The 27626-nt window shown below is 35.4% G+C and overlaps 1 protein-coding gene and 1 non-coding gene across 51 annotated transcripts in view; both read left to right on the top strand.

The window, feature by feature from the left end:
- Positions 1-27626, top strand: part of ADGRL3 (adhesion G protein-coupled receptor L3) — an 845015-nt gene that overhangs the window by 719991 nt on the left and 97398 nt on the right. For all 50 annotated transcript variants that reach the window (XM_058297941.1, XM_071216369.1, XM_058297901.1 and 47 more), the window contains 2 exons: positions 11052-11261; positions 13354-13574. In XM_058297941.1, the coding sequence (XP_058153924.1) occupies positions 11052-11261; positions 13354-13574 (431 nt within the window). The remainder of the gene's footprint in view (positions 1-11051; positions 11262-13353; positions 13575-27626) is intronic.
- TRNAG-CCC (transfer RNA glycine (anticodon CCC)) lies at positions 15512-15587 on the top strand. The gene has a single exon. It is a non-coding gene; the product is annotated as a tRNA-Gly (tRNA).

Here is a 27626-nt window from a genome sequence, read left to right as displayed (position 1 = left end):
GTTCCTTGCTAAATTTTGCATTGATTCAAAGCAATGATAATTTGGAAATTTTAAATTCCAAACTATGGATTCTTTTCGTCCATTATTTTATAGAAGAGTTTTATATAGATTAGAAGAAAACAGCGAATTTTGCATTGCAAGTCTACAGTTGTACATGAAGGAGAGTACCTGCTTTTAAAAATAATATTTTTGTTTTTCAAAGTTCAAAATAGAAAATTTATTTTAAGAGTTTAACAAATGGTTCGTTAATGGAAAATTTTAAAATATATATATTTAAGATGGCAAAGGTTAAATACTTTCATTCCCAAATTTTATACTCATTTTGCATTTTGCTATCTTTACTGTGAAAGGATTGAGGTGGAACTAGAGCTTAAAAATTAGTGTGTAGTTCTTTATTAAGGGGAAGAAACTAGATAATTGACAGGTTGAATTTCCAAATATGGAAAATTCCAGTGTGTTAATTTCCTGTGACTGTTATAACAAAGTACCACAAATTGGATGGATAAGAACAACAGAAATTTATTCTTTCACATTCTGGAAACTAGAAGACCAAAATCAAGGTCAACAAGACCATGCTCCTTCTGAAGTTCTAGGGAACAATTTTTCCTTGCCCTGTCTTGGCTTCTGGTGGCCCCAGGCACTCCTTGGTTTGTGGCAACAGGCCTCCAATCACTGCTTTGTCTGTCTTCACAGGGTCATTTTCTCCCTGTGTATCTTCATCTTCACATGTTGTTCTCTTCTCTGTTTCCATATCTATGTCTCTTCTCTTCTTATAAGGATACCAGTCATATCGGATTAGGGTCCAACCTCATATTAATGTGATTATTTACACAAAGAGCCTATTTCAAAAATCGGGTCACTTAAGATCACATCAGGACTTCAGCACATCTTTTTGAAGAAAACAGTCCAACCCATAACATCCATGAAACAGAAAATGGATGTCAAAAAGTTAAGACTTTGTTATACTAATTATCTTAATCTTAATATTATTATTAAATATTGCAAACTTTTAGAACCAGGAATTGGTTTTGGTTTTTCTCATGAGCAGTTTGTAATAATCTGCTTCATTATTAGATCTTAATCTGTTGTAGAATTTGAGAGAGGTTTAATTATTTGCGTGTAGAGAGGCCAGGACTCAGGAATGATTTTGAGAAGGAAAAATGGTTCATTGATGCCTGGCAGAACTTGGGAGCTTTCTGTTTCAATCCCGAGCCCAGAACAAGATTTTCAAATTTCTTTTATACAGAGAGGAAAGGTCAAATGGTCCCTTTGTTTCAGTTCTCAATAGGCTTGAATTAGCATATATATCTTCCACATCTTAGGTAAGCTTTTAGCATGGACTCCAGACATTCTAGATAAGCTTTTAGCATATTTTATTTGCATTTCCCCTAAATACTTAAAGTTTATAGACCTTGCATTGTTAAACTGTTTCCTGGGACTGGAGTCCTTGCCATTGACACTAAGGGCGGGACTGCAGCCTCTCACCGTTCCACACCCACAAGTCAAACAGCTTAGGTTATCTCTGAAGAGACAAAGAGCCTCCCACCCATAGCCCACATCAAATCCAGTTTGAAATTATTTGTTTGCTAGTCTTCCGCTTTATTGTCTTTTTGCACTAGGCTCTAAGCTTAGAATTAGGAGAAGAGGCTTGAGGCAAGTGCGCCTTAGAATCATCTAGAGGAAGATGCTTCTAGGTAGATGGAACAAGAACAAACCCTGAACCAGGGATTATTTTGATGTACTTGAGGAAATGCAAGAACAGTGTGGCTGGAGGGAGTGGAAGGAGAAAGACAGGCAAGTTAGCAGTAAAGGTCAGAGGGTCTAGAATGGAAGGTTTTGTAGACAATAGGAAGGACAATAGGTTTGGGTTTTACTCTGAGATGAAAAGCCTCTGGAGAGTTTTCATGCAGAAGAGCAACATGATCTGCCAAGAATGTATATAATAATTTTAGTGTTTTACTTTTTTGTTTAATACATTTTTGTTAAGAAGGATACCTCAGCCGTTTTCAAACCCTAAATGAGGTAAATACTTTCTAATAGTATGGATTTGTTTAGTGCTGAGAAGCATGTATTTGGCAATATAGCTTTTCATCATGCCTAATTTTGTGCCTTTGAATTTTAAGTTCTTTGAGATCAGTCAACATAGTTATTCTGGATAACTACATATAATTGATCCTTATTATTTGTAGATTCTGTATGTGCAGATTTACTCACTAAAATTAGTCTGTAACCCCAAAATCAATATTCATGGTACTTTCATATAATAAGATAGATAATAATATAGAAGTAATATTAAAAATAAGTGTTCATTTGAAACCTTATATTACTCAGTATTGTAATGTATTTCTCTTATTTAATGTCTTATGTACATGTCCTAATAAAAACAGTTAATAGAGATAATTAGAAATTAATAGCAGGCCTAACTTAACATATATTATATATAAAAATACAACAATATTTTTATAATATTTCTTTCTGTTCTCTGATAAGCAATTTAACTTTTTTATACTCCATATTGGATATTTACATTTTGTTGGCTAGATTATTGTCTTTTTTTTTTTTAAGATTTATTTATTTATTTAATTCCCCCCCTTCTCCAGTTGTCTGTTCTCTGTGTCTATTTGCTGCATCTTGTTTCTTTGTCCGCTTCTGTTGTCGTCAGTGGCACGGGAAGTGTGGGCGGCGCCATTCCTGGGCAGGCTGCACATTCTTTCGCACTGGGTGGCTCTCCTTACGGGTGCACTCCTTACGCGTTAGGCTCCCCTATGCGGGGGACACCCCTGCGTGGCGCGGCACTCCTTGCGCGCATCAGCACTGCGCATGGGCCAGCTCCACACGGGTCAAGGAGGCCCGGGGTTTGAACCGCGGACCTCCCATGTGGTAGATGGACACCCTAACCACTGGGCCAAGTCCGTTTCCCAGATTATTGTCATTTTAAGATACATAAATGTAAGATTTTAAAGTATATACAACAAGATAATTAAACATGTATTACCTATGTTTAATAAAAAACAACTATGTTTCTTCCTGCTTTTCTTTTTCCTTCTTTTATTTTATGGAGTGGTAAAACTAAATACAGTCAACCATAGAACTTGACTTTCAGTTCTGCTATTATTAATTACAAATTACACTGATTCCTGGTTTCAATGTGATGACATCAAGCTAAATTTTCTCAAAAAAACAGTATGGAACATAGGATACTTAGGATTTTGCTTAATAGTTACTTTTTAGCAATAGCAGCTTTTTGGACTTGTTAAGAATTAATTTCCAGCTCTCCAAAAATGCCACCCACTTTATATGTGCAGGCTTATTTTGGCATATCAACTATTTGTCAATTAGATCCTCTGAATCTATGAATTAATCATATAGGCTATCTACATCTAAAATTTCCATCATTTTTAAACACTTCAAAGCATATTGGATGATAAGCTAAACTACTATCAGGAAAAATGGTTTTAAAGCACAAAGTCTATTGCAGCTTATGAAATCAAAGTTGGAATCCAAATAATTTACAGTTTTACTGCAGAAATGAGAAATTTCTATTTAACTTGGCTTCCTTTTTCTAGTGACATTTTTTGGAAATGCTCTTTTTTTTCCAAAACTGAGACTATTTTTTATTGTATGAGTTTTTGTCCCTATCTGTACATAACTTCAGACAACTCAGGTAGTGTCAATTCATCCTTTTCTAGACTTGTTAGAGCCTCTTCAGAGATCATTAAACAGTTTTGGAGGACCTGCATATAAATTTCCATTTTACTGTAATTCTTTTCTCCATTCTTATCCACAAAGTATTTCAAAGTTAGAGGACATTCTTCTTGCCCCACACTTTGACAGTTTGACTTATGACAAGACATGAATTTAACCTCTGCAGCCATCACCAAAATCTGAAACTTTATATGTCACAGAGAGGCTTTCCCAGGATATGAAAACTTAGTACTAAATTTAGAGCAGTCCTGGGCAAACATGAAAAGTTAAGTCACCTTACTACTAATCCTACCTCAACTGCTGTTTTAGTTTCCTAGGCTCCTTAAAGCAAATATCATGAGATGGTTTGGCTTAAACAATGGAAATGCATTAGCTTGCAGTTTGAGGCCAAGAAAATGTCCAAATCAAGATATCATCAAAGTGATGCTTTCTTCCCAAAGACCAGCTGCTAAAGATCCCTTGGCTCCTTTGTCATATGGCAAGGCACAGGGCAGTGTCTGCTGAGCTCTTCCATCTCTTCTGTGTTCTGTTGCTTTCAGCTTCTTGTTTCCATTGCTTTTCCTCTCTTTGTCTGAATTTCATTAAAAAGCTGCCAGTAAGAAAATTAAGACCTGTTCTGATTGAGGTGGGTCAACCTTAACTGAAGTAGACTCATCAAAAGATCCTACTTACAATGGGTCCACAGCCAAAGGAATTGGTTAGATTTAAGGACATGTGTTTTGGAGGTACATACAGCTTCAAACCCACCTAAACTGCCTTATATGATCTTGGCTAATTTACTTAGTTTCTTAATATGTAAAAATAAATAGAAGTAATAATAGTATCATCTAATGATATTTATAGGATAAATAGTTCCAATAATATCTGGCATTTTGAAAGAGATATATGTATTTGCTTTTATTATTATTACTACTACTACTAACTACTATATTATCACTATTATTTTCCTTAACTAAGAAATACCGAGGATGAAGTTTTCTTTCTGCTTAACCTCAAATCCTGCCCTCACCCCTAAAACAGATATTCTACAATCCTTTTCTTATCTACTGTTCATCATTTCATTTACCTTAAGAATTTCCAGTGGATCACTAATACTTTTTGATTAATCAATTTTAAAATTCCATTCTTCTATTCAGCTATTCTTTCCACTTTCTCTACCATTTCCTTTTCTGTTTCCCTCAATATGGTAGTTGCAGATCTGATTCACCAAATATGGTGATTTTTTTTTTAAGTTAAAGCAAGAAAATCTTAATTAACTTAGTGTGGTATACTATGCTTCTGAAACCAAAGAGATATGCTGAACAAGTTGGATGGGTAGATATAAAGGTTTTCATGTAGACTTATTTGCCAGTTTCCCTTTTAGCCATGAAAGCTTAAAAATATTTAGATTGAATCTTCAATTTGATACAAATTAGAAAATTATTGGTGGGCTGTTTGGCTAATTTACTCTAAAAACATAAGGAATATAATCATATTGCTTTTAATATTATATTACTCAACTGTGACTTTCATTCTGTTCTGCAAAGTAAATCCTAATTTCCTCAGACCATTGAGCCTTTTCTTTCTCAAGAGCTTGCCAGTTGGCCTTTGTGTCTGATGACCTGTTTCCAAGAATTAGAGTAATGCCAGGAACTTATTTCACAGAGTTCACACTACATTTATCAGAAAATAGAATTTTGGAAACTCCTGGCTTCAGGAAAATTCACGATTCAAACCAATGCCTTATGCTTTTGTGATTCGTTAGCAACAAAATGAATGCTCATTTGTTTGCAGAAAAAGAAATTCATATTAGCTATATTACAAGGATTTTGAACAAGATATGTTTAGGAGGGAATTTGAAAATCATATTATTGTGTTTTAACAAAGTCAATGCAACATTAAAATCATGCCTTATTATGCAGAAAGTTAAATAGGTTCTTGATAATTACTGGCCTGCAGTTAATAATTATTATAGGGTGATTGTTCAAGTAGTCTTTTGAAAATACAGCTCTCTAAAAATATTTTAAAAAGAGAAAACTATTCAGAAGAGTTCACAATTAATTCATACAGTTTTTGACACATCAGGAAATACTTATGCATTTAAAATGAAAAATACTTTAAAATCCACCACTTCTTCTTGTTTGCTGACTTCCTTTTTGAACAATAAATTTAGAAATATCAAGATTTCTACAAGATGTCTTAGTATAGTCAGATTATATCATTTTAAAATCATAAGATATTTCCTTATTCCATGAATGTGGACTTCATTTCATAAGAACCTGTTGGAACACTCACCAGAGAGCTTTATATTGACAGAATGGCTTTCACAAGATCTCATTGCTTTTGACATCTAGACGCCTTTCATTCTTCATAATATGGCATTATTTTGTAGTATTCCGCTATTCATAAAGGACAAAGCAGATTGGTCAAAATAAAAATACACAGAAAAATCAGAAACTTCATGTAATTTTTATAATATATGTGACATTTACAGCAGTAAAAGCATTTTAATAGAAACTTCATAGAAAGCCTGAAAAAAAAAGTAATGATCTTATTTTTAAAATCCTTTCTATGAAGGATAGAATCATTGAGTTTCCTAAAATTTGTGCTGAATCATTCTGTCATTCTGTTCTAAGATTTTCTCTTATGCTCCCCATCTTCTCTTAAGAAGCAAATTTCCTTGAACTTTAAAAATTTTTTTTTGTTTATTTGCGTAAGTTTTTCTAAGCATTCCTTTGCAATGAATTTACTGGTCTATGGTACAGATCCTGGAATCTTTCTCTACTACTTAAATTTTCTTCTTGCTAAAAGTTAAGGAAGAATATGTAGGTGAATTTGTTTCTCTCCTTGTTTTGTTATTTACAAGTTATAGACACAGCTATATAATAGTAATGAAGATGGAATTCAGTTCTAATTTAAAAATGTGCCTCCTTCAGAGGCTATGGACATTTTTTTTTTTTTGCCTTCATTTTTCAGTCAGAACAAATAATAATACAAACTAAGCTGGAAATATTATAAAATGAAAGTAGATAATTCTTTAGTTGGCTGGAATAGTGTTTAGTGTCCTTAGTTAAAATAAAGTTAATAATTACCATTTTTACAGTTATTATTTTTCTGATCCAACTATCTATTCATACAGAATTGTGATTATTAAATGGAGGTTGCTGTCAAACATGAAAAATCACCAGAATGTTTTCAGATTAAAAAAAGAAAGAAAAAGGAAACATTGACTTTCCTATTTTCACATATATTATGCTAATTGCTCATCACTATAACCTGTGGCCTCAGTTATTTGTCACCCATATAGATGCAGCTTCAAATACTCAAAGTAGTTCCAGGTAACATCTAATAAATTGGAGTGATGAAGCTTAACTCCAGTCTTTAGATTCCAAACCTTACCCTAAAATCCATTTATTTCCATGCACGTTTTATTTCTCATTTTCATCATTGTTTGACACAGTGAGGTTACAAGATATCTTGAGATGTTGTGTAACAAACTTCTCATTCTCCAGCTCTAATTTTCTTTATCTTTTACTTGAGATTTTAGAGCAGGTGATTGAAGAACCAGAGAGTCCCAAGGACTTTGCAGTGGGCATCATGATATAACTTGTAGTTTATAATCTAAATCTAATGTGGTTAAAGTAGAAATAAAAGAGAGATTCGTTTATTTAATCAACATATTGTGCATATACCCTATGGTAAACATAGTTATAGGAGCTGGAGATACATCTGTGATCAGAAGAGACAAAAACAGCTTATTCTCTTGACTCTAAATTTCTGCTGGTAGACACAGTCAGTAAACAAGGAAAATAAAATATAGAATTTAGATAATCAATAAGGAGAAAAATAATTCAAGGAAAGGAATAGAGTCAGAACGAGGAAAAGGTGTTTTCCAATTTAGATTGGGTGGCTCAGAAAATTCCTCTATGAAAAGCTTACATTTGAGTGAAGAGCTGTAGGAGAGTAGCAAGATGCTGATATTTTTTGGAAAAGCATCCCAGGCCAAGAGAATTTCAAGTTCAAAGACCTTGAGACTGAAATGTGCTTGACATATTCAAGAGCTGGGCAGGACAACGGGGTAGAATGGAGTGAATGAGGGGGAGACTAGGAGATGAAGTCACAGGAGGACAAATCTTATAGGACCTTTAAGGTCCTTGGAAAGACTTGGGATTTTACTTTCATTGAGATGGGAGCCATTGGAGACTTTAAACAAAAGACTGATTTTATCTGACTTACATGTTAAAAAGATCTGTTTTCTCTGTTAAGTATAGAGGGAAGAGGGACTGAGAGTCAAAGTAGAGAGATTAATAAAAAAGATATTTTTAAAATCTCAAATGGCTCCAAGACGGTACAGTAGAGGTGATGAGATGCTGCCACACTTAGAAGGTAAAACCTACCAGCTGGATTAAATGTAGTGTATAAAAGAAAGGAGTCAAATATGACTAAATTTTGGGGTAAACTACCTCAAAGAATGCATTTTCTGGTTACTGAAATGGGGAAAACAGAGGAAATAGAGGATTGGTGGGATGGGGTACCAGATATCAATTTTGGACATGTAATATATGATACTTTATTAAATATACAAATGAATATTAAATGGATTCTAAAGCAACAGTGACATCAGAGAGTTCAGCTTTTAAGGCATTTGTTGTAAGAGGAGTGGGAATATTCTCACTTAAAATCAAATATTCAATAAGCACTATTTATGTGTCAAGCGCAGTATTAGATGATGGGATATAATATTTATAAGATGGATACAATCCTTTCTCTCAGAGTACGTATATTTCTAGTGGCATGCAGCTTAAGTTATATGTGACTTTTAGTTGGCCATCACCTTGAAGAAGGTTTCTTCATGTACTCGTCTCCTGGAAGTTCTACCCTGGAGTCATTTATGATAGTTCTACTATTATAAAGAAGGTTATAATCACATACCTTATTAACACTTATTAACACTACTGCGATCCCAGTAGTGTATACAAATGGGTAGTTGTTGTTGGTGTTTTCCAAGCTAGACAGTTATACATGAAAGGTGAATTAATCACTAGACTTTTTGTTCTGTGTTTGAGTGGTATGTACTTTTTCTACTGACATTTTGAAATCTCTTATTCTTCTCTTAATAACTCTGCATGGGGTTTCTGAAGGGCCTACAAAGGCACTGAATAAAGTAAATACATTTCTAATAATGCAACTCCTCAGGCAAATGTAGGAGCTTTTTAGTTTCATTTTTTTCTTAGTGTTTTAGGTCTTTAGGGTACATTTGAGAATGTATTATACCTGCCATTTTTCCTGTTATGGAAGACTGCTGTGCTGAACGTTGGTGCTTGATACTAAATCACAGCATCTTTCCTTTGAGTCAAAGAAGAGAGCAAATAGCCCTCTGTTCAGACAACCGGTAGCACTAACCACTCTCCACTCTCAAATAGTAAAAGTAATTTAAGCTATCAGAGACCCAACACTACTTTAGTAGTGTCCCTTGGAGAACAAAGCAGTTAAAACAAAATTTCACATGGTTTTCTTTCATGATTTAAGCCCCTTCTGAGAAATATATCTAGAGTTATGCAGGAATATTTCAAAACTGTTTCACTGACAGTATTCTAGCAGAGTTCTTCATCAAATAACAATTGTGAAGTCATACCTGGCAGTACGAGAAGTGCTATGATTCAGATTCCAGCATGGAGGCTCACTTATAAGAAAAATTTCCACATTCAGAATAATCTTTAGAAGTATAAGGTTTGAATAAAAACAAATCAAAGTACAAAACATATATATATATATATATTTTTTAAATGGTGTAATATCTGTGAGAGATAACTGATTATAATAACTTCCATCATAAAATGAAAAATGAACATGTATGGGTTTCACAATTGGAAAAGTTATCAATTAGAAGCACACCTGCTTGTTCTCACCTCAAAATTTTCCCATGAATATACTTTTTGCTAATTTTCTAACTTATGGATCATCCAAAAACTCAGTATCATTGATTTGTGCTTTGAAATTTTACAGGGATGGTATCATACAGTACATAGTTTTGTCATTTGCTTATTTAAGAATGTAATGTTGTATTTTTGAGGATTTGCCATGTTGGTAACTCTGAATCTAGTACAATGATTTTCCACTATTCTTAAGAATATTGTTGTATAAATTAACCATTGTTTATCCATTTCCCTACCAATGAAACTTAGGTTGGTATTTAGAACTTGTAAAGAAACCTAGGAAGGAAAGGGGAATTGACAACAATGGACAATTTCTCAACTCTCTTCTTACCTCTTGAAACACTGGTGTGTTGTGCTACTATAAATTCTGAAGCTTCACAGAAGTGGTTTTGTGTGGAGTGAATTAAAATAGGGTAGAATTAGAGTTTTGAAATTTAGAACAAGGACCCCAAGTCAATAGCTGTATATGAAATAGTGGGCAGACCATGATACGTCTGGAGCTAGGAGGACAGTTTCAATGCAATCAAAAGATGTAGTTTCAATTCAGAAGTTTGTGTGAGCCCTTCTTGTCCTCCTCCTTCTACTCCTCTCCTCTTCCTCTTCCTCTTCCTCTTCTTCCTCCTTCATCTCCTCTTCATCCTCTCTCCCTCTGTAGCTCTGTTATCTCTTTTATGCTACTATCTGGTATAGAAATTCTGAATAGTTATTTTCATTCTTTGTATAATAGGTTCCATTCATACTAAAACCTTGCAAGTGTCAAACTTCATGATCTCTTTAAACCATTCAATAGAAATATATATCCAATGAATATCCACATTCTTTTAGATCTTCCACTAAATAAACAATATGCTTGTGTCGCTGTCCATCAGAATTAACTACATTTCTTTATAAAAATATATTCTTTTATAATCTCACCCTTGGAAATTTTTATAATGTATAATAGAATAAATGAACTGTACTTTTAAAAGAAAATCCCTTTGCAATTCAAAAAAAATATCATTCTAGTTGAGAAACCACTTTTCTAAATGTATAGCATAATTTTTAAAATAGAGTATTGCCCAGCATAAGTTATCTGAAAATTAGTCTAAAAAGTGATATAGATTGAAAAACCAAAAAGGTTTTCCTTTAATTCTTTGGCCAGAATTAAGTTGATCTGCTTCAACTATTTACAACCTGAAAATGTAAGTGGCTAAGAAAGGTGCGAACACTGTTGACATCTCTGGATAGCAAACTGATTAACTCCCAGATAAAAGATAAAATGCTTTGTCTGTGGATCAGAAAACCCAAATAATGGAGTTATTGTATTGATTGTGGAAGTGGAGAATATTTAGTACAGTTATTAAACCTATGCTTCACAAATCCAGGCCCTTATAAACATTTTACTTGGTTATGCGTAATTGGCAACTTACAGCTTTTCTATTGTGTTTCCAGCACGGTGATGCGGTCCATGACCTTCTTCTGGATGTGATCACATGGGTTGGAATTTTGCTGTCCCTTGTTTGTCTCCTGATTTGCATCTTCACATTTTGCTTTTTCCGCGGGCTCCAGAGTGACCGTAATACCATCCACAAGAACCTCTGCATCAGCCTCTTTGTAGCAGAGCTGCTCTTCTTGATTGGGATCAACCGAACTGACCAACCAGTAAGAAACTTACATTGATATTAGCAGAGGATTTCTCAACTTTTGGTTTCCCAGTGCCAGATATGTTCATGTTTGAAAGCAGCTTCTCTTTCAGCTAAGATAGATACTAATTCTCAGACATCATTCAGCTGATCTTTTTTCATGTCCCAGTGTGATAAAAAAATGGTAAATTTTATGGATAAGGTGTACATTTCTGAAGAAATCCTGTTTCTAAAGAACTGCCATGTTTTCAATGTGATTTTTTTTTTAAGTCACAGAGCTGAATATTGAGGAAAGTTTAATAAAATCATTTGAGGAATGGAGGAATATATTTTTAATAGATAATAGTTTTTTTTTAAGTTTATAATGTAACCTTTGAGAAAAAGCAGTGGATATATTAAAAACTGCATGTTTAAAATGAGTTTCTGACATATTTGAAAAATAGTGAAGGCAGGTCATTTTCAGAATATGTAAACTCTTCCTAAAATTTTTTTGACACTCTAATTTTACTCAGGTTTCATTCACGTCTTTAAGTGCCACTTTTGTGCTTTACTACTACTTACTTTTAGTCATATCAAGTAAGAAAGGGAGGAAAGACGGGAAAGAGGGATGGAGGGAACAGCACTAGACAACCTGTTCTTGTTAAGACCAAACTGAAAATATAAATAAGAACAATCTAATATATTATACATACTTAATGCCCAGTTATAATTTTTGTGAGGCCCTTTCTGTTTCCTAAAGATTCATGTGCATGTACAAGCTGGTTCTTATGTCTAAAGCTGCACCTGAAAAGAAAACATATTTTAGAAGACTTTGAGCATAATAAATAATACATGCACTTAATGCTGTTTTCTGGTATATGTCCAATGTACGGAGTCCTTTACAATAATAATGCAGTTGGATTCTCATTTGTGATTACATATTCATGATTAATGGCTATAAAGGGTACAATTATGGTGATCACACTTTTAATTGGTTATCAGACACAAATTTGTCAGCTTTTCACATAAATGCATATGTATGAATAGGCAATCAAAGTACACATTTCTTTTCCACAAAAAGTAAAGCCTTCTAATAAAAAAAATTAATAGTTGAAGTTTTAAATCTTGATAAGCAGGAAATGGAAAAGTGTGTTACTTTCCAAGAAGAAATCATTTTATTCTCTTGTTAACCTGCAATCCAAATGCTGTTGTGCTTTCTTTGCATTTAGAAACTTTACTCTTGTTTTTTTGTTTCCTGAGATTATGTATGGTATGATAAACTTTGTCAAACACCGCAAAGTGCACGAAACTCATTTCTGACAGAACATTGAGAACAATGATTGCTAGAGTAAGTCTCAACCAAATTTGCCTTTATTCTTAATGCTGATTAGAGGTCCTCTTCCTTCCCACATAGTGTTTTGGCCCTGCTTTTGTCTCTAGTTCTGTAGATATTTCACTTCCTCAGCTCCCCTTCATTGTCATCTTCCCAACCAGTGAAATTGACCTGCTTTTTGTCTCATTTCTTAAGGTTAATATTGATCAATGAATCTATACTAATCTAATAGTTGTTATAAGTTTTTTGACCTTTGCTAGTGGGGATTATCAATTTTAGTCAAGACTTCCTATAAAAAATGAAGAACTTCAAAGGAGTGATCATTCTAGGAACTGACATAGAATAGGAAATTAATATATGATCAACTGAACTTTGTAGTACTTTAGAAAATCAACCAAATTAAGGGATGGCTGCTTGTTTTTAAACTAAGCTTGTAAAGACCAATATTGAATGCAATAACAAAAAATTAGAGACAGAAAGCATTCTAGAATCCTTTATTTAACCAGATCTATTTTTACACCTATACAGCATGAACTTCCCAGTGCTACCTCAAGTCTTTTCTGAAACAAGGCAAGGGAGAAATAAATAGCAAATAATTAATAATAGCTAATTATCTCATCATAAAGGATTAACAATGTTATTTAATTGTAAGAGCTTTTATTTTAAGAACATGGACTAAATTATTCTTTTATAAATCTATTACAGCAATCTTAATAAATATTTATTTTAATTTTATGGCAGTGGACAAACCTTTCATTTGGTACAGTTATTTGAATGAATCATTTGATGCTTTTCCTAGATTGCCTGTGCTGTTTTTGCTGCCCTCTTACATTTCTTCTTCTTGGCTGCCTTCACCTGGATGTTCTTGGAGGGAGTACAGCTCTATATTATGCTGGTGGAGGTTTTTGAGAGTGAACATTCACGTAGGAAATACTTTTATCTGGTCGGCTATGGAATGCCTGCACTCATTGTGGCGGTGTCAGCTGCAGTAGACTACAGAAGTTACGGAACAGATAAAGTGTGAGTTTATTGTTTATTTTTCTCTCCTTTTTTCCCCTTCCTTAAATCTAGTTGAAATAAAAATTTTGAATTTTCATGGAGCCAAGGTCTTTGTATTACCTAACAGCAGCAAACGAAGGAACTGGAAAAGCAATGAGTAAGATTTGATCCATGGCTATTCTTTTGTTATGATGTATAAAGAAAAAAATATTCTTGAGATTTGCTATGGTACTATTTTAAAACAGCATGATTTTTCCACATCTTCTTCATAACCTGAGTAATCCTAAAGAGATGATAATTTTAATATCTTTCAAGAGCATTGAGAGAGTTGTCCATTAAAGAACTAGCTATATTAAAAACTGTGTTATCAGAGGACAAAGCAGTCCCTGACTTTGGTGATTTCTCTTCCTGACATGTCATTTGTAGGTCACTGATAAGATATTTATATTGGGAACAGAAAAATAGACTATAGGAGCAGAGGCAGCTTGATTTTTCCTTTTTTATCCCCCCTAGTTGGGGGTAAGGATATGGTGATGAATTTCATTTTCTACAACAAACCTTAGAAATTGGTGAGACATACAAGTAGAGATGTCCAGCATGCTGAAAAGAAGTTCAAAGAAAAATATTTTTGTAATCCACATAAAAAGAATAATAAGGACTCCAAAAATGAATGAATGTTTCAATAGATACAAATGATCAAGCAGACATAAGATAGATCACTTATGAATACCCACATTAGGAGGTAGATCAAGGATAGAAAATTAGCATAGAGAAAGAAAAGAAGTAAACAGAGCCTTAGAGAGAGAACCAAGAGATTCAGGGTCAAAAGGAAGATGAAAGAGTTTCAAGACGGAAGAGTGACCAGTGGAAATTTATGCCAAAGATAATTCCAGTAGGATAAGTGTTGAGAAAAAGTCATTTGACCTTTGCGATAGCAATTTTGATAAAGTTTTGGAAGCAGAAGCCAACTTGGAAGCTGAGAAGAGATAGTCAATAGTAAGAAAGTTGAGTCTTTCAAGTTGAGTCTTTCTTACTATTACTTTTGAAGAAATGTAATGGAAATAGTGAAGATATTATTAATTCATGTGGTAACAGTAATGAGGGATGATTTAAAAGATGAAGTTTCAAGCATGGCCAACTTAGAAAAAATCAAGGTGTTAAGAGAAACCCTTTTGTATTTGTATTCTAAGACTTAATGAAAGGGGAAGTCCTAGAGGGAGTAGAAAGACAAGATCGTTAGTACAGATGAAGAAAATCTTAAAGTTAGTACTGAAAGTACCCCCAAATTCACCCAGTCCAAGACATTAACTTTTACTGGTGAAAAAATCATGGTTATAGAGCTAGAGAGTGGCAGACCTGTGATAAACCAAGTCAAATTTTTTTTAGCTAAACTAGGATTCTTGAAGTGGTAAAATGACCCTTCTCTTCTGAGATTAGTGTGAAAGAAAAAGATAAAGTAAATTTTGAATTGGAGGAACTTTTCAGTCAACTAGAAGATGCTGATTTCTATTGAGTAAGTAAGTATGGTCACATTGAGAAGACAGGAGATTTGAAAAGCTTTGAAATGAGCAGTTAAGAAAAATGTGTCAAGGTGCCAATTAGATATTAAGGAAAATATTTCCAAGTAACAGTGATAGCCCATATTTATATAAAATAAATTTGTACTGAAATTAATAAGCCAGATTTCATGATTTTACACCTACAGTCAGCAGCCTGAACATACTGACAATAAAATTAAAAGAAAACAGTCTAATTTTTGTTGAATTTTCTTGAGTACGGTGGCAGGCTATTTAAGCCATTTGTCTAAATGAATAATAGTAATTATTTTTTAATCTAATCTTTGTGAACTGTGGTGAAATCTGAGTTTATTGCGTGGATCCCAATGATAACTGGAACAGATTATTCTAGAACTAGAAGGAACCATTAACTGGGATGGCCTCTAAGGACGTCTTATAGGGGGAGTGGGTGTAGCTCAGTGGTTTGAGCACCTGCTTCCCATGTATGAGGTCCCAGGTTCAATCCCTGGTACTTCCTAAAAAAAATTCCCCTGGTTCAATGCTTAAATAAATATCTTCCCCTGGTTCAATGCTTTAATAAATATCACGGGCAGGAGACAGGACATCTTATAAGTGGGGAGGTAGAAAGAGCATAGGATTTTTTTAAAACAGCTTTATTGATGTAATTCATATACTGTAAAATTTGTTCCTTTACAGTATACAATTCAGTGATTTTTAAAATAGTAAAAATATTGTGCAAACACCACCATTATCTAATTTTAAAACATTGTCCTTACTTTAAAAGGAAACCCCTTACTCCTTAGCAGTCGCTTCCCAGAAACCATAGGATTTTACATGTTGGTTAATACATTTTCCCCCTAAGATATTGGGTTGAATGATATAGTTTGAAAGTTATTTCTTACATTATACTACTCAAATATTGTTCTTACAGTTTACTTTTGCTCTCTTTAAGTTCCTGATTTGCTTTTGTTTTTGTTTTATGTTGCAAATTTTCCTGTTATAAACTGATCCAAGTCATATGCTTTATGTTTTGGTCATTTATTTTTGAGACAGATGCCAATTTCTGGATTGTAGAAAACTATCTTTTCTTAGAATTAATAATGTATAGTCTCCTATGACTTGATTAAGGCTTTGTCCATCATTGCTTTAATTTTCTGCACCTAACTGGAAACTCTTATTTACTGACATTATTATGTTATGGGAATAGAGGCTAATTTATTTCCCAGACACAGATTTAAAACAAACCTTAATAATAGTTTAGCTCTGCAGTTATGATTTTTCCCCAACATGAAGAGAAGCAGCACAGATTTAGGGAAAAGGAAAAGTAGATGAAAGAAGGAGAAAAAAGGACAGAAAAATTACATTAAAATTCTATCACAGGCAGTCATGAACCATTATAGTGTCTCATTTGTACATTTTAAGCATATTATTCACAGAAAGGCCTTCAGAATACATGGGAATTTGTTTAACTTCTACTTTTTGGGAATTCATCCAACCTAACATCTCTACAGTTTTGTTTTTGCCCATTGAAGAAGCAGGTGTTGAAAAGAGAAACATTATTCAGTCATTTGTGTTTACTTGAGAAGCTGAAATGGATAGTGTTCCCATCAGGGCTTTAATCAAGATATTTTCTCTTAAGAAAAACATAAGCCAATGAATTTTGATATAACTCATAGGATTTCTGCATATAAAATAATATATCTTGTTCCTTAATATCAAATCTGTTTTTGTTGTCCCAGTTTCTGGTACTGTTGTTTATTGCTTTTATTTTATTTCAAATGGTATTTCCTTCTCCCTGCTCACCACATGACTCGTTTTCATGTAATTCTATCTAAAGTTGGTTTTTTTTTTTTCCTCTAATGTTACCTTCTTAAGCACTGCATCAAATTTTTTTTAACTTCCAGTATCTTTATTTCTCCTAGAACCTGGATACAATTAATTGTCATGTTTACTCAATATTGGTATAATCACACAAAATTTAAATTCTGTATGCACTATATGGCCTTTATACAGAACTTGGCCTTCTTATAAGGAACCTTATAAATATTACAATTTACACTTTGCTTTTCCTTCCTAACCAGGTATTTTAGTTTGCCAAAGGGCAGGTGATGCAAAGTAGCAGAAATGGGTTGGCTTTTATAAAGGGGATTTATTTGGGGTAAAAGCTTATATTTCCTAGACTGTGGAAATCCAAATTGAGGCACCATAAGAGGTGCTTTCAGACCAAAGTCAGCCTCCACTTGTTGAAGCAAGATGGCCACCGATCTCTGCCAAGATAGAGCAGACACCAGGCGTAGGGCTCGTCTCTTTCCAAGCCTCCTCAGTGGTTCTGTATTCTTCCCGAGTTAAGCTGCAAGTTATTGGGCATATAGCTCATCTCTCCTTGGGCCTTAGCTCTTGCAGCCTCTTGGGTTTCTCTTATCCTGAGCTGCTTCTTGGACCCAGTCTGTTGGGAGCTTCATGCTTAAGCGATCCTCTAATCCTCTCTCACAGAGCAGGATCAAAAATGGTGGCTTCCTTTATCTCTCTATATGTCTGTCTGTCTTTCTCTCTCTGTGTCTGTTTTTATCAGACTCAGCAAGAGCATGGAAAAAACATGAATCATGCCCCACTGACATAGTCCAACCTAAAACCTGAAAGGTATCTTATTAAGGAATCTAAATCAAAGGCCCCTCAATTGAATTTAATGTAGTCAAAGGGTATCACACCCACAGGAATAGCTTAATTTAAAAACAAAGGTTTTCTCTTTTTGGGATTCATAAATAATTTCAAACTGCCACACCATGCATTGCAACTGGCAAACCACTCCCCTAAGCTTTTATGAAATACATAAATCAACTTATATAATGATCTCTTCCCTTAGGCATAGGTGAAAAAAAACACCTCAATTCCTGTTCTAAAAACATTTGTTAACCCTGAACTATCAAATTACTATCAATTTAAGCAGGTAAAACATCAGAAATAGGTTATGGACAGCTCTAATTCTTTTCCTAAGCAATTCAGGTTTGACCTTTCAAGAAGTCACAACTTTTTCATTAAACTGTGTTTTCATGGATCTCAAAATTCTGTGACAGATTTTTGGTCAAATTGTTTCCATTTAAAAAGTATTGATTGTAAAAATTAATTATTGAAAAGTAGCACACACAAAAAGCAAATGGTCCACAAAGCATTCCTTTCCTTCTAAAGGTTTCAGGATGCTTTATAATCAGTGACCCATCTTTTCCCATTAAACTTAAATAGCCAAGTGAGACAGTTCTAAGACCATCCTTCCAATGCTGGCTAAGTTTGGAGTGGCAGGTGTTATGGGTAATATTCATTTAGCCTTCTGAGCTTTTTAGGCAGACTTAGTGACCTTGTCAACTTGTCTACTGCCTTGATGACACCACAGCCACTGCCTATCTCATATCACGAACAGCAAAACGACCCAGAGGAGGATAATCAGACAAGAGCTCAGTACTCATGGGCTTGCCAGGAACCATGATATTATTGGCAACATCACCAGATTTAGAGAAAGCTGGGGCCCACCTTCTTACCAAAACAGCTATAAGTCTTCTTCAGCTCAACAAATTTGCAAGCATTGTGCACTGTGTGACAAGCCAGTACAATTGCATAGTCAGCACTGATTTGATTTGTCAGTTGGATGAGTAAGTAGCAGGATGCAATCCAGAGCTTCAAACAGTGTGGTTGCACTAGCTTGCCATCCTTATAGGTGACTTTCTGTCCCTTAACCCAAATCATGTTAGCACTTGGCTCCAGCATGTTGTCACCATTCCAACCAGAAATTGGCACAAATGCTACTGTGTCAGAGTTGTAGCTAATTTACTTAATGTAGGTGCTGACTTTCTTCATAATTTCCTTATATATCTCCTGGCTGTAGGGTGGCTCTACGGAATTAGGTGTTTCACACCCAATGTGTAAGTCAGAAGTGCATGCTCCAAGCCTGCCCATTTTTGGAGATACCAACTTCTAATTCACCAACACTGGCGGCAACAGTCAGGACAGCATCTTGAGATGTGCATGTAATCATGTTTTTTATAAAATTTCTGTATCCTGGGGCGTAATGATGGTCACATAATACTTGTTGGTCTCAAATATCCACATGGAGACATCAGTGGCAATACCAAGCTCATGGTCAGCTTTCAGTTTATCCAAAATCCAGGCATAACTTGAAGGAGCCCACTTCTATCTCAGGAAACTCCTTCTCAAATTTTTTGATGGTTCTTTTGTAAATTCCACCACATTTGTAGGTCAGGTCACCAGAAGAGGTGAATTTGCCTGAATCTACATGTCCATTGACAACAATGTTGATATGAGTCTTTTCCTTCCCCATTTTGGTTAAGATTTAGTGATGGTTTTCCTGACATTTATATTCTTTTTTTTTTTTTTTAAAGATTTATTTATTTATTTAATTCTCCCCCCCCCCCCCCCCCCCGTTGTCTGTTCTCTGTGTCTTTTTGCTGCGTCTTGTTTCTTTGTCCGCTTCTGTTGTCGTCAGCGGCACAGGAAGTGTGGGCGGCGCCATTCCTGGGCAGGCTGCACTTTCTTTTCACGCTGGGTGGCTTTCCTCACGGGCGCACTCCTTGCGCGTGGGGCTCCCCCAAGCGGGGGACACCCTTGCGTGGCACGGCACTCCTTGCGCGCATCAGCGCTGCGCATGGCCAGCTCCACACGGGTCAAGGAGGCCCGGGGCTTGAACCGCGGACCTCCCATGTGGTAGACGGACGCCCTAACCACTGGGCCAAAGTCCGTTTCCCTACATTTATATTCTAACAGCAAATCCTTTGCGAAAAAGTACATTGATTGTTAAAAATACATATATGCATAGTCCTCAGTCTAAAGTAAACTGAATTAGTCACAAATCAAAGGAATATTTTCAGCCATTTTCTATAAATTCTTATTAAATTCAATACACTGAATTTTTATGGCTTGAAAGTCAATTTTACATATTTTTAAAACTTTACAATTATTGAATTTTTACCTCTCATTTAGAATACATCTAGAATAGACATTGAATATATATAATAAACCAAATAATAGACATTTCTCCCTTTTCCTCTCCTAATATACTTAATTATACTTTATTATATCGACAATGAGGTTTTATTTCTGAAAACTTTAATAATAATAATAGTCTACATGTTTTTGTAAGTAGAGAATCTCATCAATGGTAGGAGGTAAAATTAGAGAAAAAATTGTTTTTGTAGGTTAAATAAATGCTATTTTGACACAGATAGACATAATTCTCATACTCCATGTAACTGATGAATTATGATGTGCTTTTCCATGAAATGTTATTAGAGCTGTTGATTTGATTATTATGTACAAAAAACATAGTCATACACAATGCATAAATAATTTGATTTTGAAAACTTGCTTATTTGGCCACCAATTTGCAATACCTGTAAGTGAATCTTCTTTTTTCCTTATGTCTGTTGAACAAAATTTTTCATCTATAATGACATTATTCCCAAGAATGCACTTAGAATAACATTTGGTCACAATAATCAAGCATTTTAAAAATGAGTTTAGAAGATGAATAAGATGAATAAAGTCTTTTTTTTTTCTTTTTAGTATTCTGCTAATGGGCTATAGGTCTAAATTGCACTGTTCACAATGGGCATTTATTTCCATTTTTATCTCTATTTTGGCATCTTCCCTTGGTCTCTCTTATTTTATTATTCACATGGACATTCAGCGAAGCCATCCAATATGATACTGTCATAAGCTTAATTATTGCAAAGGCTGGCATTGCCTTACCAATATTTCAAAGAGGACTGATTTGGAAATTCAGCACTAAATACTTAGGTTTTATGACCTGAAACTAATCAGTTCATTTAAGCTTTAATTACATCAATATTACCAAAAATTGCAAACTGTTTGAACAGTTAATTTTTATTTAAAGAAAAAAATCACAGTGTAGTTTATAGCACTTTCTCACAATCTCAAGTATACAGCAGAAAATGTGTTAATTATGATGGGAAGATGTGAAGAAAAGTTTTCAAGTAGATTGTGAGAGGAGGAGATACTGGAAAAAGGTACAGCCCGGAGAATAGCCTAAAAATTAAAATCTGGGCCAGAAAATTAATAAGGGGTTTCTGAAATATGTGGATTAGGTCATGAACATTTATAATGGATCAGAACATCCTTGAGTAGTTGAAAAATAGTCACACTCTTAAAAATGATTGGAATGAAGTTTTATGATCTCAAAATTGTTATAAATCATCTACTAAGTCTCACATTTATCTCCCTAACTCACAAGCTTAAGAGCTGCTATAAAAGGAATAGGCTTTCCTCTCTTAGTTAAAAGGCCCCAAATTTCTTTATTTTCACTTCATTATCCCCACCAAGTAGAATAATTTGGGTGGAAAAAGTGATTATTGATTTTTTTTTAAAAATAGTTAGGTTAGAATATGATTTAACAAAGAGTCTAGCCAAGGAACATTGAATTTCATAGTGTCTGCAAGTTATAGATACAATCTCATTTAATACATCTGTTCACAATTTCTAAGCATTTTAACCCACTGATAGAAAATCATATTTGGAGTATTTATCTAAGCATCTTATTTTATTACGGTGTAAGATTTTCTTACATTTCATTCATGTGAAACATTTACCTTACTAGATATATAATCATCAGCTATGTTTGAGTATAACTTGGTGTATTAGTCAGCCAAAGGGGTGCTGATGCAAAATACCAGAAATTGGTTGATTTTTATGAAGGGTATTTATTTGGGGTAGGAGCTTACAGATACCAGGCCATAAAGCATAAGTTACTTCCCTCACCAAAGTCTATTTTCTCATGTTGGAGCAAGATGGCTGCCAATGTCTGCAAGGGTTCAGGAATCCTGGGTTCCTTCCTTCCTGGGGCTTACTTTTCTTTCCTCTATGTGCTTCTGGGGCTCCAGCTTAAGGCTTCAACATCAAACTCCAACATCAAAACTCAACATCAAAAACCCTTCCACTCTGTCCTTTGCCCTAATGAGATGGCTCAATCAAAGACATAATTCTCATACTCCATGTAACTGAATCATGCCTAGGTACAGATCAGATTGTAAACATAATCCAATATCAATTTTTAGAATTCATAACCATATCAAACTGCTATCCTGCACCCTCTGAATTCCGAAAAGACATTGCAGGGAAGCGGACTTGGCTCAGTGGTTAGGGCATCTGTCTACCACATGGGAGGTCCGCGGTTCAAACCCCGGGTCTCTTTGACCCATGTGGAGCTGGCCCATGCACAGTGCTGATGCGCTAAAGGAGTGCCATGCCACACAGGGGTGCCCCTGCGTAGGGGGGCCCCACATGCAAGGAGTGCACCCCGTAAGGAGAGCCACCCAGCGCAAAAGAAAGTTCAGCCTGCCCAGGAATGGCACTGCACACACGGAGAGCTGACACAACAAGATGACACAACAAAAAGAAACACGAATTCCTGAGCCGCTAACAATAACAGAAGCGGGCAAAGAAGAACTCACAGCAAATAGACACAGAGAACAGACAACTGGGGTGGGGGTGGGGGGAAGGGGAGAGAAATAAATAAAAATAAATAAATCTTTTTTAAAAAAAGACATTGCAGTATTCAAAAAAAACTTAAATCAGCAAAACTGCAAGTACTAAATCATATCACATTCAATTTAAAGAAATACAGTTTGTCTTGGGGCAAAATCCCACCTGATATAGACCTCTGAAACTTACAAAATAATTTATCTGTTTCCAATACACAAATGGACAGACAAAGGGTAAACATTTTCATTATCACAATAAGCAGAAATTGGGAGGGAAACATGAGTCCTGGGTCCTCTACAGTTTAGTAAACCTGCAGGTCATCCTCCATTCAATTTCAGTCTGAAATTCATTCTTTAGATGATGTTTTCTTTTCCTTGGTGTCTTATGGGAACCCACCCTTTCCACATGCTTGCCCAATGACTATTTCTTGATTCCACCCTCATCAAGCTTCTGGGTGTGACCAAACTCCAAACCTCACCTTCCAAGAGTGTTGGGGTGATTGCCACACCTTACCCAATCTTTGTCTTAGACCCCTAGTACAGTGAAGTGAAGACATTTCCCCTAATCTTTGGCATACAGGTTCAACCCTCTCAGAGCAATGAGTTGACCACCTGGCCTTCCCTAACCTTTGGGAGACAGGTCCACCCATCTCAGGCCTGTGGAGTGCTGACCTTAAGAGCCCTAATCCTTGGGGAATGTGCTCCACCCTCTCTGTACCCAGGGGCAGCCAAACTCTCCCAGAACATCGGGCAGGAACATTCATCCTCTTCAACTGCTGGGGCAAACTCACCCTCTCTGTACACATGGGTGGTGTTCCTCTTTTGGCCCATGGTGATGCCTTAAGTTCAGATCTCAGCCTTCATGGTTTTCCTCTTCAAGTCATTTCCCCTTCAATCTCTCCTTTCCATGTCGCATTTATTCCAGGCTGACCATGATTTTGTTCATACAACTCTCTCAAAAACCTTATTGATTTAGCATGCAAGAAGCAGGGGTCCAAGCCATCAGACAATAAGACTTTCCACAAGTCTTTCCTAATTAACTGCAACTTCAATCCTGATTTACAAGTTCTCAGTTTAGTTAAGTCCTCCAATGGAGCACTTTCATCTGGGGGCTTGATTTCCAAAGGCTTGTAATTTCCAGAATCATTTTCTGTTTCTTTGTACTTGACAGTTCAGTCCTCAGCATATCTCTCTCATCTAGCATTTTGCTATAACGTGCAAGCAGAAGCCAAGTCACATTCTCCAGGTTTTCTTTGGAAATTTCTTCAGCTAAATGCCCAGGCTCAACATTTTTAAATTCTGCCTTCCATAAAACGCCAGAAGTTAATCTTGCTAAGTTCTCTGCAACTTTAAAACACGGATCTTCTTTCCTCCAGTTTCCAATAATAATATCAGCATTTACTTCTAAGGTATCATGAAAAGTCTCTTTAACATCCATATTGCTATCAAGTCTCTTCAAAGCCCTGTAGGGGTTTTCTTCCAAGCATCTTACAATTCCTCCAAAAAACACCTCTTACCCATTTATAAAACCATTCCAATATTTTGGTAATTACAAAAGTACTTCCCCACTCCTTGATACCAAATTCTGTATTAGTCAGCCAGAGGGGTGCTGATGCAAAATACCAGAAATTGGTTGGTTTTTGTAAAGAGTATTTATTTGGGGTAGGAACTTTCAGATAACAGGCCATAAAGTGTAAGTTACTTCCCTCACCAAAGTCTATTTTCACGTGTTGGAGCAAGATGGTTGTCAACATCTGTGAGGGTTCAGGCTTCCTGTGTTCCTTTCTTCCTGGGGTTTGCTTCTCTTTCCTCTGTGTGCTTACTTCCTGGAGCTCCAGCTTAAGGCTTCAGTATCAAACTCCAACATCAGGAACACTTCTACTCTGTCCTTTGCCATGCCTTTTTATCTGTGAGTCCCCACCCACCAAGGGGCAGGAATTAAATGCCCTAATGAGGTGGCCCTGTCAAAACCCTAATCATAACTTAATCATGCCCAGGTACAGACCAGATTACATACATAATACAATATCTATTTCTGGAATTCATAACCATATCAAACTGCTGCACTTGGTCAGTGGGAAATAGAACAGATAATAATTGATTTTCATTTACGTATTGATATAATCACTCAACACGTGTAAGGAGTGCATGAGTGTGTTTATATATTATTTTACTAAAGACCAAGTCTCTACATGAATCTTCTACATGAATGTCGACTAGAAACTCAAGGTTTGTTGTATCATATTTTAATCACCCAAGAGCCCTGTGACTTGGAATAATATGTCAACATATTAAGAATTGTGGTTCAAACATAAATTTTTCTCTTAACGAATTAGCCTTACCAAACTCTTAAGAACATCAGAATATCCTGATATTTCTAAAATGCAATGAAATGTGGCTTTTAAAGTCAAACGTTGGACTTGAATTGTTATTGGAACAGAAGAAATACAACTTGCATAGCTATCACTACATGTCTAGAGATCAACTTTGAAAAATATCATAACCTCACCTACTAGGAGGGCTACAGTCAAGTATGTGGGGAATTGGAACCCTCAGGTATTGCTGGTGGAAATGTAAAATAGTACATTTGCTTTGGGAAATAGTTTGGCAGGTCTTCAAAATGTTAACCATAGAGTTAACATAGAGCACTTCCATTCCTAAGTGTTTACCAAAGAGAAATGAAAACATATGTCCATATAAAAATCTGTACATTAATGTTTACAGCAACATTTTTTTAAGAACATCCAAAAGTAGAAATAACCTATATGTTCAACAATTGATGAATAAATAAAATGAGGTATATCAATACCATGGAATATTATTTAGTGACAAAAATGAATTAAATACTGATATATGCAACACATGGACAAACCTCAAAAACATGTTAAATTACAGGAGCCAGCTGCAACGGAATACATATTGTATGAAACCATTTATATGAAATGTCCAAAATGGGGAAGTCTTTAGAGACACAAAATAGATTAGTGGTTGGCTTGGGCTGGGGAGGAACGATGGACAGAGTAGTAGGAAAGGGGAAAGAAAATGACACTGCTAATAGTTATAGAGTTTCTTTTTTGAGTGGTGAAAATGTTCTGAAGTTAGGTATGGTGATGATTGCAAAACTCTTAAATATTAAAAACTCTTGAATTGTGAACTTAGAATGAGTGAACTTTATAGTATATAAATTAAAATTGCTATGAAGCTGTTTTTAAAAATACTGACTTTTACTAACTTATCAAGAGATTACTTTTTTATTTTTAAAGAAATTTTAGATTACATAAATGTTACATCAAAAATATAAGGGATTCCTATATGCACCATCCCATTCCCCTCCCCCACTTTTCCCATTGACAACATCTTTCATTAGTGTGGTGCATTTGTTACAATTGATGAACATATATTGAAGCATTGCTAATAACCATCATCTAGTTTATGTTATAGTTTGTGCTTTGCACTATACAATTTTATAGGTTTTAACAAAAGGTATAATGGCCTTTATTTGTCATTACAGTGCCATGCAGGACAATTCCAATATCCCAAAAAGACCCATGTTACACATATTGTGACTTTTCCTCCACTCAGAACCTCTGTTAGCCACTGCCTTTATATCAATAATAAAAATTCTTCTATTGCTAGATAAATAATGTCTACTTCAGTCCATATTGCATTCTCCCCTTATGTTTGTTCATTCCTCAATCTTGAGGATTTGGGGATGGTGATGCCCACTTTGTTTCTGATTGAGAAGGGGCTTAGATCCCAGGGGGCAGATAGATGGAACTGCCTTGCTTGCAGTTGTGGATACTCTTTTTTTTGGGTGGGTGTTGTCCATCATCATCCTTTTGTTCGTTGTACCGGGCAAGTGTAATGAACTAGTGAGTAGGTGTTGCAACTTTGCTGAGATTCTGGGCTCAATGGGGTATGAACAGAATCCCCTGAGTACACGGGCAGGGCTAGTGAAGGAGAATAGACCATTATTCCAGACTCTTTATATTGATATTTTTTATCCTTACGACCCTTGTTCTTGTGAAATTGAAAGCTAGCCAAGTATTGTATATTGCCTAAGAGTTACCTCCAGAAAGCCTCCTTGGTCCTCAAATGTGGCCTCTCTCTAAGCCAAACTCAGCATATAAATGCACCACCTCCCCTCCCCCCACACACACACACATGGATGTGGGACATGACTCCGGGGGTATGAGCCTCCCTGGCACTGAGGGATTATTACCAAGTGCCAACTACTGATGCATTTGGAAAAAGACCTTGACCAAAAGGGGGATATACTAAATACAAATGAGTTGTTATGGCTAAGAGAAAAGTGAGTCAGGACGTCATTCCAGAGGTTACACTTATGCAAGTCTCAGCAGGATCTCTTTGACTGCCACAGTAAACTGTGTCTCCAACAGTGAGATTCCTGAGGGCTCTAGAGACATCTGGACACTATAGGCAGAGCAGGCAATTTCAGAAATTCAGCACCCTGTCAGTGGGCCTTACTTTGGAATATATGCTTCCCAAGGTAACAGAATTAGATTCATTTATAGTTTCCCTACAAATGATTCTTCTGCCCCTTTTATGTGAATCTATAATTCACACTATGCTTGTTAAATATATGTCCCAGAGACTTAAATCTTCAGTCTATTCAAGAGAATATTTTTTACATGGAAACACCCAATAAATGTTATACCTACTCACTGGGAACTTATAATGTTAATCCAAACTATGGATTGTTTATTTATGTATGTATTTATTTATTAGGAGGTACCAGGGATTGAACCCAAGACCTCATGGATGGGAAGCAGGCGCTCAACCACATGAGCTACATCTGTTCTTGGGTTTATTTATTTTATAACTTGTATATTTATTCTCTTTAAGAAACACAGAGCAGCCCCATGGACATTGGAGTCCAGTAGACTAGGATGAAGTTCAGGCTCAATTACTCATTAGTCATGTGGCTGAGGTAAATTACTTAGTTTCCCTGAGTTCACTTTCCTAATTAGTAAATTGGGTTGATTTAAAAGTACTTTTGAAGACTACTGTAATGTTGGAAACTGTGTGTA

Source organism: Dasypus novemcinctus, chromosome 1 (assembly GCF_030445035.2).
Source record: "Dasypus novemcinctus isolate mDasNov1 chromosome 1, mDasNov1.1.hap2, whole genome shotgun sequence".
In the NCBI taxonomy this organism is placed as follows: Eukaryota; Metazoa; Chordata; class Mammalia; order Cingulata; family Dasypodidae; genus Dasypus; species Dasypus novemcinctus.
This window is presented reverse-complemented; position numbering and strand designations above follow the sequence as displayed.